This window comes from Azolla caroliniana, unplaced genomic scaffold (genome assembly GCF_043228905.1).
Source record: "Azolla caroliniana isolate FFs.n. ecotype wild unplaced genomic scaffold, voAzoCaro1.0.p SCAF_2, whole genome shotgun sequence".
In the NCBI taxonomy this organism is placed as follows: domain Eukaryota; kingdom Viridiplantae; phylum Streptophyta; class Polypodiopsida; order Salviniales; family Salviniaceae; genus Azolla; species Azolla caroliniana.
Genome location: NW_028230437.1, coordinates 2,198,717 through 2,213,099, shown reverse-complemented (window position 1 = coordinate 2,213,099; position 14,383 = coordinate 2,198,717). Strand labels below are relative to the sequence as shown.

The following is a 14,383-nucleotide window of genomic DNA, read 5'->3' as shown; positions in this document are numbered from 1 at the left end:
ACATGATGCATGGGATATTTGTTGCAAAGCACAATCTTGGTGGCAATTATTTCCAGGTATTATGCAATTGTGGCAACTATGTATGACTATTCCTATTAGTACAGCAACATGTGAATGAGGTTTTTCACGTCAAAATATCGTAAAAAATGATATTAGAAACGGTTTATCTTTGGAAACTTTAGATGCTTTGATGTTTATATCCTTGAATGCTCAAGATACATCAAACATTTGTTGGAGGGATATATTTAACCTTTGGTATGAAGAAAAAGAGAGAAGGATATTATCATTGAAGTGGACACATCTTTTACAATGCTTAATATGAGGAGTCACGGTATGATAAACATTTTTTGTGTTTTTTGGGTTTTAAGAAATATATGATGATTTAAATATTCAATTTGTATGATTTCATTATCTTTGTGAGGTAGTTATGTTTATTTGTGTATCTTTCTATACTTTCTATAGTTCAAGCATCATATGATTTTCATTATTAAAACTTGTATGTCAAATGACATGTTAGTTTTGGCACTCTCGTGTCATATGACATACATCTTTAAAAAGTGCCCATCAAAAAACTTAAAGACCAACCCGTCAAATTCAGGCCTTGATGGGCATGCTAAACAATCAAGTGGTCCATCTTTAGTGGAGATAGAAAAAAGAAATGCAACATGTGATAATATAGACATATTGTTTTTTGATGATGCTACAATACATATGATTGATATTGTAGATGTTGTAGTACATTTTGGTGATGGTTGTAAGCTTAACATGACAAATATTTTGTAACGTCTAACTTGGAGACTCATAGTGACATATGATTGATATTGTAGACGTTGTAGTACATTTTGGTGATGGTTCTAAGCTTAACATGACAAATATTTTGTGAAGTCTAACTTGGAGACTCATAGTGACATATGATTGATATTGTAGATGTTGTAGTACATTTTGGTGATGGTTGTAAGCTTAACATGACAAATGTAAGTCATGTGCCCCATATCAATAGATGTGCAACATATCACCAATTGAAAGGAGTTTTAAGCTACCTAAATAACTAGGGTGCTTAGATACAAAGTCTATTTTAAAACTTGAGAGGTAAGAGAGAATGTTTTGAACTTATAACTTTGAATGATTGAGAGGAGAACGAAGAAATGGTTAAGAAACATTTAGGGCTCTAAATTTTAAGGATATTAAGGTTGTAAGGTTAAGGATAGTGAGAATATATATGTGATTAGGGTTAAGTTTTGGGATTAGGATTAGGGTAGGGTAGGAAAGCATTGTCGTGCAAGTGGGTTTCCAAGTATAAATACACATCTCTTAGTGCTTCTTTAAGCATAAAACTTATATTATAGGAAAAGGTTCCAAGCAAAAATAATGAGTTGATTTTGATGAAATCTTCTCCTTGTGATCAAGATTACTAAATTACATACAATGCTTGCATTGATTGCAAAGAAAGACTTAGAATTAGTCCAAATGGGTGTAAAAATTCCTTTCTTGTATGGCAATCTAATAAAGTCATCTGTATGGAGCAATCATAGGGTTATGAAGTTCCTAGCAAAGGATGCTTGGTATATGAGCTTAAGAAAAGCTTGTATGGACTTAAGAAGTTCCCTAGACTTTAACACCAAAAGTTTGATGCTTTTATGAAGTCGCCGTATTATAGTAGAAGCAATGAAGATTCTTGTCTCTATACATTTAGATTGGACTTACATAGTCTTGATAATCTATGTAGATGGTGTGCTTATTACTAGAAAAAACAAGGGTGAGTTATCCATTTGGAGTAATTCTAAGTCTTTCTTTACAACCCGAGCCAAACATTTCACATGAAGAATTTGGGAGATGTAAAAGATATTCTTGGTATGTGTATTACTCGTAATAGGAGTATATGTTGTATTTATTTGTCTCAGTTTGAGTATATGTTCTAAGTACTTAAGAAGTTTAACATGGAAATTGCAAGACACTTGAGCATACAATTATCATGGTATTGGTAAACCTTACATGTATGTTATTGTGTTTGTAGTTAGCTCAGGCATGTGAGTAGATTCTTATTAATCCTTGGTAAGGAACATTGGGAAGTGATCAAGATGAAATGGAGATAGTTAAGTGACACTAAGGATACGTTTGTATGTTTGGGTGGTGGTGATGAATCTATTATTGAATACAAAAGTTTTGATTATGTTGGATGTTCTAACAACAAGAAGTCTACCACAATGTTCATTTTTCAGTTTATGGGAGGTGTCATCTCTTAGATATCTCATCTTCAAAAATGTATTGTTATGTCTACTACAAAAGCAAACTATGTTGTAGCTAGTGAGGCAAGTAAGGAAGTTGGATGGCTTTCTAGACTAGCTTGTGATATGGGCATGCCTCAACTTCTACTTACATTGTTTTATGATAGTAAAAGTGTCATGAACATCTATACAAATTGCTATAAATATATAATATGCCATAGTCATCATGCAATAGAGAAGAAATTTGAACCCATGACAGTTACTATATATATCTAAATTGTAACCAAACTGTTATTATTTGATAGACATAATGTTTTAACTTCTCTTAGATAATCAAGATTATCTAAATGAAGTTTTTCCTTCTTCCTTCCCCTCTTTGGTGCTTGAGTTCCTCTGAGCAACCAAACAACAATCACATCATGGAACTCATCAATTTCTTCCACCTTCCCCACATAGTTCAAATGTATTGAGTACCTCCTTTCTCATATAAGTTCTATGTCATCTTTCAAGTGGAAACTTAAATTGGATCCCAACCCATTCATATCTTCGCATTAAGCTTCTAGCTACAAAATATTACTTGCGGGTGCCTACAAGCTCTTAGGGGCATTAGGCCAAGAATATGCCATATGGGACGTACACACATGTCATTCATAACCAATCAACAATTCATAATGCTTCCCCTTCAAGGGGGGATTCTTTCTGGTATGCATTATATTAACCAAGAGGCTTGATTCTCTGCAATAACGTACATCAGAAGGTTCAATTTGAATTCCAAGAATACCAAATAATTTAGAAAGTGATATATATGCACAAGGTGAAGGCCATGGTGAAGTCTTGTCTAGTTTGCAATTCAATACAATATGAACCACCAACCAAATGTAGACTAGTGATCGACCTAAAGAAAGTGTTTCGAAGATTTATTACATATGGAAGAAAAAGTTTCCAGGTTTTCCCTAGTGGACTCAAAAATGAGCGACCTATTCATTGTCAATCAATTATGCATGCAAATTTTGTCCCCCCATGATTAGTCGGATGCCATTATAAGTGTTCAACAAGCGTGCATGGATATTGCTCTTTGGTTACTCACAAATATCTAAGTTGACAAGCATGCAACCTAAACTATGTAGGACGTAGCAATCAGAATTAACCGTCCACAAGAGTACAACCTTGTGACATGACTAGATTCAATGGGGGAAACGACAAGCAATGACGTTTTGTCCGACCAAATTCTTTTTAGACTCGAGATACCCATGGAAAAAGATTTGTCTAATATAATTGTGGACACGCTTAGAGAATATATCCAAATTTCCAATAATATGTGGGTGTGTGTGTATACATATATACAAGGTGAACAAAAAACACAAACTTTTATCACACACCACAGCTTTTCTTCTTGGGTTTCATTAAATATTGTGTATGTCTTAGCTTCATAGAAAGTCTTTTTCTTTTCATCCAATCAAACCCATCACATAGTCTCTATACCCAATTACTTGCTTAGGGGATTTAAGTGATGATCATTAGTGCCCATTAGTGATCATAACATCTATCATTAATGATCATAATATGGACTTGATTAATGATAAGAAGGAGGAATTACGGCGAATTTCTAGCGACCTTGGAAATGCGATCACTTTGGGGTATTTCTTAAATTTATGCCTAGTTTCCTCTTTAGCCACATTTAACCATGTCTAATTAATTGCTATCTTAATCACATCTAAATTTTATTTTGAGTAGTTTCACATCCAATTTTAACCTAAAATTGCATCTGACTAAATGTGGTCATGATCATTCCTGATAATCACATGTAATATCCAATAATTACATCTCAATCAACATGGACCATTTCTTAGTAGTCAATGCAATGTTGCCTAATCACATCTACTAATCACCGTTACTCGATTTACAACAGAACCACATTGGATCTCCACTAAGCTCAAACATGTCTATTAATTAATGGCTCACAGTTAATTGCCATAACTATGTAATAACTCCTTGTGAAATCAATTCATTGCACTGAGATTTTAATTTCAATACATTTAGCTAATTATAAGACAAAACTGCGATGTTTAAATCAAATTGTGTAGTGGCAATAGCGTCGCGCACCAGACATTGTCGCAAGGCATCCCGAGCGACATAAGGGTCGAGGTGGACGGAATAAGTTTTTTCCTGCATAAGGTGAAGACTTAAATATATATATATATATAGAAGCATAGTCACATGTTAACCAAGTCCTTAATCTTAATTTAAAGAGCTGAGCATCATTATAACCAGAATCTTAATCCTTGTCATTAAGTTCCCTTTGGTGTCCCGGAGCGGACGAATCCGAAAGCAAGTAGTGGCAGCGGGACAATGCGGTCACGAATTAGAGGTGTTGGTGTTGGATGGGGTGCCGGGCGGGGCGGCCGCATTCGAAGTGGCTGCCCGGTTCTGCTACGGCCAACAAATCGATATTGGGGAGGGGGACGTGGCCGGGATCCGGTGCGTGGCCGAGTATCTAGAGATGTCAGATGCAGCCATTTGCAGTGGGGTAGGGCCCAATCTCATCGAGAAGTGCGAGAGCATCCTGGAGGAGGGCCTGGCGGCACCCCAAGGACGCATCCGGAGATGTGTCCGCATCTTGCGGAGCTGCGAGAAGCTCCTCCCCAATGCAGAGGACCTCGGAATCGTGAGCCGATGCATCGAGTTGATCGCAAGCGAGGCATGCCGGCTATATGACCAATCGCCGCTTCTATGTGATCAAGAACCCGACCACGAAGAAGACAACACAATGTCAAAGCCAGCATTGACACAAGCCAGGCTCAATGATGCTACCTATGGTACCACCAAAGGTCTCGCAAGGTTTCCGGCCGAGGAGGTGTCTAGTGTGCTGCACTTCGGCTTCTTCAAAAGGGTTCTAATTGCAATGAAAGCACGGGGTGTGCACGATCATGACCTCGGTGCCGTCATAGCTCATTACTCGCAACGCGCGCTTCGGGCTCTCAGGACACAAAACTGGGGCTCCAAGAGTCAGAGTGGGATGCATACTCTAAGCATCCCCGGTGCCGTGCCACCGATCCTATCTCTCGACTCGATCGGGAGAAATGCGAGTATGGCTGAGCTAGAGACACTCAAGGAAGAAGAAGAAGAAGAAGAAGAAGAAGAAGAAGATCCTGATGATGGTGATGATGAACCAAAAGAAGATGTGGAGGAGATGGAGTACGATGAGGCGGAGCAGCGTGTAATGGTGGAGGAGATAGCCGGGCTTTTACCGATGGATTTAGTGGACCATGAGACTGGCCCGCCCATGACTTCGTTCCTCTTCGCATTGCTCCGTGCGGCCACGGGCCTCGACACGAGCCTCGCATGCCGCCTGGGGATCGAGAAGCGGATATCCTTGCGGCTGGAGCACGCCACGCCATTGGATCTTCTCATCCCTTTGAACTCTTTCTATGGAGACGCGATGTTCGACACGGATGCAGTCCGGCGTATCTTCATCGATTTCCTGAGGCACGAGGTCCGGAAGAAGAAGCAACAACAACAACAACAAAGCATCCATGGGTATGGATTGGTATCAATGGCATTGCCTCCTCCCGGCTCTGCCTCGCAGCTCGACCAGGTCATTGATATGGCCGAATACGAGGAGGTATTCCAGCAACCGGCAGCGGCTCTTCCTCCTCCTCCATTGTCTAATGCTTCACGGCTCGCCAAAGTCGCATGGCTGTTGGACGGATTCCTCGTGGAGATTGCTACCGACACAAATCTTAGCCCCGCGAAATTCTTGGCCATGGCAGACCTTCTTCCGGGAAATGCACGGCAAGTCCATGATGGCTTATATCGTGCGGTGGACATCTACTTGAAGGTGAGAATCCTCTTTGATCCCCGAATCGAACACAAAACATCAAACCTCAACATGAAATTAGGTTTAATGTCCAGAAATCTTGGCATACATACCTTTCCATCTAGATGGTTCCCTTAATTTTTTACAACTAAAATGCATTGCATTTGTATGCCTCCTCCTCATGCTTGTGGTGGTGACACTAGGTGCACCCGGATCTCGGCGACTCCGATCGGAAAAGGATTTGCAGCGTGTTGGAAGCGGAGAAGCTCACGGAGGATGCGTGCACCCACGCATCTCGGAACGATCGCCTCTCCATCCAGCTCTCGGTCAAAGTGTTGTATTGCGAGCAGAAGAAGCTGAGAAGTGCAATGTCGTCATCGGTCCCTACTCGGAGCCGCTGCCGCCGGATGAGCACCTCCATGAGCTCTCAAAGCTTGAATTTGTCGGCAATGGCGAGGTACGCCATGCCGAGGGCCGCAGTACACAATGATGATGATGATGATGATGATGATGATTATGATCATGATGACAATGATCATCATGATGATGACAATGACGATAATGTGCATGCTTACGATGAGGTTTATCGAGAGAATCAGAGGCTGAAGATGGAGATGGCAAGGATGCAAGAGCTGCTTGGAGCTACCGGAGGTAAGGGAGTGGCCAACAAGCCCCGCCGCCCCATGTCCAACAAGTTGTTGCACTCGGTGTCGAAGACCCTAGGGAAGCTCATCCCTAACCCTTTCCATCGGCCCACCACATCCAAGGTGGACGTAATTAACGACCATCTCGAGGACGGCCGCACCCTGAACCCTCCGCCCCCAGCATCGGCATCGGCATCTCGCAACCGCCGATACTCCATCTCCTAGCTTACCACTTGTAATATTGGAGCCAACAAGTAGGACAATGAATGGTCTTTCCTAGCTTATAGCACTTGTAAATTTGAAGGCAACAACAAGTAGGACAATGAATGAGAAACACAACAAACTCTTATGTCATCCTAGAGCTCTCAATTCACATTATGGGGGGGGTAGTCCTCATTGGTCGCGGTGATGTGAAAAAGAAAGCTTCTAGTATGTCCCTCGTACATCACAAAGGCGGTTGAGGTGAGAATAGCTATGAAAGAAAGGTAGGTTCGCCTCTTTCGGGTCACTACAAACTTGAAACCCAGAAACTACCAAGGTAGAAGCTTGAGAAGATTGATGTCACCACCGCAAACTTGTTGCCACATGAGTAGATTCCTCTCTAGTTTGGACGGGAACTTGTTGAATACATCCATTGCCTAAATTGCTCTGGCAAACATTTGTCTTGTTTACATTCACACGAAACTTGTTGAATATATTAGTGTCTGGAGTCTGGACACATTGCTCTGTACAATTTCTCAAATTAGTCGGTACCATTTATATTTGGTCCCTCATCATTTTCCATTTTTAAGAACCTTTTGGAGAACTCTTCTAAAATGTTTCAATTTCATCAAATATACCATTTGTACTTGGTCCCTTGGTGTCTTCCATTATTCGAAGCCTTCAAGAATATCAATCCATAAAACTAACATCCAATCCGATTCAAAAGTTAGAGAGGTGTGCATTATATTGTGTAGATGTGTGCATGAATGCAGCTAGTATGTAGTTGGACGATTCTCACCTTTTTACATCAAGGAATCATTATAGTCTACTTTTTTAAAGGTTGATTGATGTGCCCTAAGGAGGGGTCCTGAGTAAACTTCAACAAGTTGTGGCTTTAAGTTTAATTCAAACGGAGATCATGTAGGAAACAACTCATCAAGCATAACCAATCAATTACTATATATTGTTGTCCCCTATCACATTAGTATCAAATTAGTGCTCTATAACCTCACTACTTTGGAATTGTTTCCCCGGTTACATCTAAAGTGTTTGAAGGATCGACTACTTCAAAATTCTGGAAATATGATGTAAAGCCCAATTCTAATTCCCTAGTGTTACAAAATACTTGGCTTGCACGCTATAGCCAAAAGAGTAGCTACATCTCACATTTCAAGAATCCTATCCATCATCATCGTGTTGTTGAACCTCGCCTTTTTTAAATGATTTCTTGGTCATCCATATGTATTCCCCACTTTGCATGATGTGCAATCTATCGTCATCATTTGTTTGTTCTTAATGTTCTTACAAACCTTGGAATATTGAGAAAATACCACCCTAGTGATCTTTATCCATCAATCACATGTACCCACAACTCTTCTTTTGGAGTTGATCATCATGAAAATATTCTTGTTGTTGGGCTTCTCTAAACCTTCTATCATGCATCATTCTAGGTTATGACAATCCTCCGACTCAGTTTCAAGCTTTCATGTTACAAGAAGTACTTTGGACTTGATAATCAATCAAGTTCCATGTCTTACTAACCTTTGTGATATTCCAAACTATGATTTGATCTAATTCTTAGCTTTCATTACCACAAAACCCTAAGGGGATGAGGATGAGGCCTTATGATATAGGACACACAATTTTAAAATTACAATCCTTTGCTTGCAATTTGTTTCACTTAGGCCTAGCTTACATCTTGTGATTTCATGTTTGGTTCAGTATGTGTGAAATGTCTTGCTTGTCTTATGAGGTCTCTTTGTAAATTCCTTTTCCCAAGTCCTAGATGATTAAATTTGTCGTATATTGAATTTTGCTAGGCCAACACATTGCTTTATTCAAATGATTTTTAATAGCTTCATATTGGAAGCTTAAATAGCTCATGGCTCTCCTATTGTTCTCATTGTTGTACAATCTCTTCCAAGTATTGAGTACAGGCTTGATCCACCCCTTGTCTCACCCAAAATAAATGTATCTCTATGTGACACCAACCAGGATGCTTTTTTATCTCAAAGTTACCCTTCTTGCCAATGTCAATATGATTGTCTAGTAAATTATATCTAAACATTGTTTCAACAAACCTCTCCACCTTCCACTGGTTATCTTAGTCATTATTGTAGTTTATGCCCATTTGAGGCAATGTTCTTTGCTAATTTATCGATCCATGTTTATGTTACATAAATGTAAGTGAAAAAATAGAAAATGCGTTCTTAAGAAATATAAGTTAGGTATATATTCTTGCTTCTACCAAGCTCTTCTTTGTAACAATACTACGTGAACAACATTTTGTATATAATAGAATTGGAGTAGTCTCCCTGTGTGTGTGTGTGTGTGTGTGTGTGCGCGCGCACATGCACATATCAAAAGTCAAACATTTGAGAGAACCCAAGTTTGATCCTCGTCCATGGGCTAAGTTCCATATCATAGATTGCAATCGGTCTTCAATAGATGTTACAAATACTTATATCTCTTTATCTCCAATGTGATTCTGAGGCACTCGAGACCTTTTGATATCCTTTATTACATTCATTCCCATAATGGATTCTCTTCAAACAACTTTCGACCTTAATTTACCTCACTTGCACCATGCCACCCTACAATTAATGCACTCATTCCTTCAAGCCTACAATATATACAAATTCTAGATTCTAAATTCTAATTATCCCTACAAAAGAATCAAAGTTTATTCCTCTTAAATATATATATGAAAATAAAGGGAGGCTTTCAAAGGTGAACTTTGAGGTGTTTGTATGTATACTAGTGAACTTTTTCGTAAGATTGTTAGATGCCATTCATTCAAAATTGTAACATTCTTTCATCATTGTATGCATCAACAAAGAGATCCCTTGAAAAGAGACCATTTTCACATTATATCTACATTAACACTAACCATTCCCCAAAAAATATGGCATTCTTGCATAAAAGCTTACCAAAAAACAAGCACAAGAAAGGAACATTATCAAAGTTCACTTTTAAAACTATGTCCTGGACATAAACATTAGGATAATATATGATAGCAACTTGTTCATCCTAGAAATGCACAATCATCCGTGCTTCGTGCTTCATGAAAGGAACTGACAATTACTTTGTTTTGTCATTCGGAAACATTTGCACTATAGTAAAAGACACACAAAAACTGCATGTCTCAATTACTTATACACAAGAGTTACAAGCATATTAGATGGTAAGAGTAAATGACCAATCGATGAACAGCTAATGCTATTTTCCCAAATCTTGGTTATTAAAAGAATAGAACCATACAAAATCACTGAAAAGGAAGATACTTCGCTATCTAAATGTATTTGCTATGTCCTAATCGAAACAAAATGTTTGCACAAAGCAATAGAAGAACGAATTCTAAATTACAACTGAGTTTAATGCCCTTTTGCAACAAGAGGATTGAAAAATACTCAAGTAACAGAAGCAACGGTAACCAAGCTATTCCCTCTCAAATTTTGTTCATCCATCCTCATTAGGACTTTTTGTCCATACTGATTCTGAAGTGCCGTTACATAAAAAGCGGCCTCTGATCCTTCATCCATTCAAAAGTGAAGCAAACTGTAAAAGAGGATCCAAGACAGCTGCAAAGAAAAGAGAGAATTAATAGCAAATGATTAAACCCGCTACTAAAATGTAAAATAATTAAAAAGGCGTTGAAATATTATCATAGTCAATTCAAATTTTTACTCCTCGATTTAGAGCCGCAAACAACCTGTAGAAATATAATTTCAACATATGCATAACAAATTGAAATCTTTAAGAATTATAGAATTCATGGTGCATCGCCAATAGGCATCGGTCAGCAAGAAAAATCAAGGCAATTTGCAAAATTTGAAAGGAATGTGGGGAAAGAGTGAGAGAGTGACGTTTTCTTCAAATATTTCACTCATATAGGACATCCCCTCTTGATGAGAAAGGACCCTAAGTGCAGTGTGATGAAAAAAATGATATCAATGTCAATCGCATAATAAAAAACAACATCTACAGATGTCAAGGTATAACTCCATAGCAGATCCCAGTGAGACAATCTGGTTCATGGTCCGATAGATAGACCATGTACAAACTTGGTTGACAGATTGATCAACAGCATAACCAGAGCTAAGTAGGGTGCCAAAGTGGCCAACGACATGAACAACATGAGGTGGAAGAAGTGGTGGCTTCCGACACAGAAAGAGCATAGGACTGTAGTACCTACATAAGTACCATGCAACTCACCACTAAGGCAGTGTGCCGATTAGAAACAGAAGTGATAACGAGACAAACGAAAGTTGTGGATACCCAGGTGTTCAATTCATGGATTGTACTCACTTCTGAGAATTGGCTTGTGAAAGATAAAAAGTCTTATCAGAAAATCAACAAATCACGACATCAGAAAAAACCAGAGGTGAGATTCCTGAGGGAACTTGCAACTGAGGCTGGATGGCATTCCCAATTGTAGAAAATTAGTGAAGAATCTCTGAAGCTTTTTCAGGTTAGAGACATTTTACTAATATCAGATTTTAAAGTATGTATCAAATTCTGATATCGCAATTTTCCTTCCATAAGTGGATATTGGCCAATAGCACAGAGTATGAATATTATAAAAACTGTGCAGCCAATCTATTTTACTGTGTTTCCTCGTTATCATGTCTAGATCTATATCAGCTTAACATCCATGAATGGATATGCAAGGAGTTTGTACAACGGTTAAGATCCCCAGTGAAAATAATAAGGGGATCATCCTTGAAATTTTCGCTTATGCAGTTTTATTCAAGGAAATTTTCCTAGAGACAAACGTCATTTTTGACCCGTGCGCAGCTAATAGTATCCCTTTTAGGTAAATTCTCGACCCAATTAAAACAATCCAACGAATAAATGTAAAACATGATGGCAGGAGAATGTGAAACAGAACAATAAATCAATGATTCTTTGCCATTGGCTTAAGATGAAGTGAATAATAAACACCTTCACCATAGGTACAATAAACCATGGGATCCTTTTAACTGTGATTAATGGATAATGGATAATGGATATATAATTGCTAACAAAGTGATCTTACTCAGTATGAAGTCATCATATCATTAGTTAAATGTGATGAAATGAATATAAACTAGAACCCATATTATTGGATCCCAACAAGAAAATAAACCGAGTTCAGGGTGCAATATATAGTGCGACAAGTGTTGATAAAACACATTGAAGAGAATCCTTTTAAGTTCATTTAAAATGCTTTCATTACATATTTTAAGTTCATATTGTTACATCCATATCAATGCAACTTACCAGGAACAGCATCACAGATGTGAAAATCCCTTCTTGCAGAAGTGCCCCATGTCCATTATATTCTTCCTCATCAATTTTCAGCACAATATTGTAGAAACCGTAGATTGCCGAAGAGGACAATGCAACAAAACTGTTCACAACACACAAATTAAGAACTACAACATGGCCACACATAAAGATTGCATTGCATGATATATAACGCAAAACACGTTGCACATTAATATCTGTAAAACACAATAATGCATGAACATTAGCATGATATAATGCACAAGGCATGCAAATTCAGATCCACAAAATGAAAATTCTGCATGACATAATGTGAAAAGAGTGCATGTTAAAGAGCTATAAAACAAGGTCACATGAAAAATTTGCATGAAATAATAAGGAATAAATGCATATTTGTCATAGCTCACACATATAGTTTCAATGATACAGGTCAAAAAGATTGTGCATATTAAGAGCGATAAACATGGGAAAGCAACATAATATAAATCAAAAGGGCATGCATAATAAGAAGTATAAAAACATGTCCACAAATAAGTCGAGATTGCATATAAACATTATGTGAGTTGCATGCAATATGAAGAGCTAAAAAACATAATCATGTGTAAATATCAAAAGGTATATTGTGAAGATTACACTGAACTAATTATCATGCATATTAAGAGCTATTGAAACATGTCTATTAACAACTCAAGGTTGCATATAACACTATGTGAAATGCATGCAGTATGAAGAGTTTAAAAAATATAATCACATGTAAAGATCAAAAGGTATATTGTGAAGATTACACTGCTATCCAAATAGCTCCAACAAGAGGGATGCATCCCCATATAACTCCACAAATGAGTCCAATTATCTGTCTGCTCCAATACAATCTATCCAACAACTCATCCTGCCATAAACATGCATCTCTTTTTTCACCTAATATTCCTTCAAATCATTATTGTACGGAAAAAAAAACCAATCTAGTAACTCCTTATGCCATACCATACACCTTTGTCTCTCAACTAGTTTCCATTCCAATTTCGGCGAATTTTCAGTTTGAAAAAAATTAACAATCAATCTAACAAACTTCTCCTTCCATAAATAGTATGCATCTTTTTCTTTCAACTGATTTTCATTCAAGAATCTTTCATATTTATAGTTCTAAAATAAATCATTCATCAACTCATCCTGCCACAACATGGAAATTGTTCTTTCGACTATTTTCCATTCAAAGATCTTCATATTTTTCAGTAAAAAAACAAAAACAACAAAATTACCCTATTTTCATGTTTCTGAAAGATTTGGATATTCAAGTGGACTTTGAAACCCTAAGGGTGTTTATCGCAGGAGTAGTCTTAAATATACAGAGAGTTTCATTATATCTACATTTTCTTCTGTAGAAAAATGGAGTAAAATAAACATCTGATTCGATGAAAACATCGATCTGATCTAACCGTCTGATTATATGTGTGGTTTGAAAAAAAAAAAAAACAAGTCAAAACAAAAAGAAGAGGAAGAAGAAGAAGTTACTTTTTCTAAGGATGAGCTAGAGAAAAAGCTTCCATTAGCATCCGAGTGCTGTAGCTTTGAGGCCTTTCCTCTTTCTTTCATCTTCGATCGGTCTTCGTCTCCGCGCTCTCTGATTCTGTCTGTCGTTCTTCTCTGCTGTTTATTCCCTGTGCCAGACAAGGCTTCTTTAATTTACAAAATATGCCCCTACCCTCCTCCCCTTTCATGCTTTCCAATAATAAATTCGCCCAATACCCCTACAGCCAACCTCTAGAGGTCATTGGTTCAAAACCTTTACCTTCACACGCCTCCATTACATACTAATACAATATATCGAATTAATGACCATAATACCCCTAGAGGTAAGTTGTTAGAGGTCATCGGTTCAACTCCTTACTTTCACACATCTTTGTTACACACATCATGTATCGCTTTCTCAAGCTCTCGCGGCTTTAGAGTATCTGACCGATGACCATGATACCCCTAGAGGTATGTTGTCTGAGTTCATCTCTTCAACTTCTTACTTTCACGCGACTTTGTTACACACATCATGTGTCTCTTTCTCCTCGAGCTCTCGTGGCATTATGATGTCAGACAGATGTCCACAATACCCCTAGAAGTATGTCGTTAGAGATCATTGGTTCAACTCCTTACTTTCACACGTCTTGTTACACACATCATGTATTGCTTTTCTCCTCAAACAACATCAGAGTATCAGACTAACAACCCGTTCTTCT

At 38.0% G+C, this 14,383-nt stretch overlaps 2 protein-coding genes across 2 annotated transcripts; one reads left to right on the top strand and one right to left on the bottom strand.

Moving 5' to 3' along the window:
• Window positions 1-3,610: 3,610 nt before the first annotated feature.
• LOC147867060 (BTB/POZ domain-containing protein SR1IP1-like) lies at window positions 3,611-7,541 on the top strand. Its single transcript, XM_087314747.1, has 4 exons — window positions 3,611-3,862; window positions 4,310-4,400; window positions 4,519-6,063; window positions 6,246-7,541. Exons 1-4 carry the CDS (start codon window positions 3,789-3,791, stop codon window positions 6,909-6,911), a joined length of 2,376 nt encoding a protein of 791 aa, XP_087170873.1. The 5' UTR covers window positions 3,611-3,788; the 3' UTR covers window positions 6,912-7,541.
• Window positions 7,542-10,095: 2,554 nt separating this feature from the next.
• Window positions 10,096-13,802, bottom strand: LOC147867059 (uncharacterized). Its single transcript, XM_087314746.1, has 4 exons — window positions 13,668-13,802; window positions 12,941-13,044; window positions 12,150-12,279; window positions 10,096-10,468 (listed from the first exon to the last, which is right to left on the bottom strand). The coding sequence occupies exons 1-4, from the start codon at window positions 13,746-13,748 to the stop codon at window positions 10,430-10,432; spliced, it is 354 nt and encodes a 117-aa protein (XP_087170872.1). The 5' UTR covers window positions 13,749-13,802; the 3' UTR covers window positions 10,096-10,429.
• Between the last annotated feature and the right edge of the window lie 581 nt (window positions 13,803-14,383).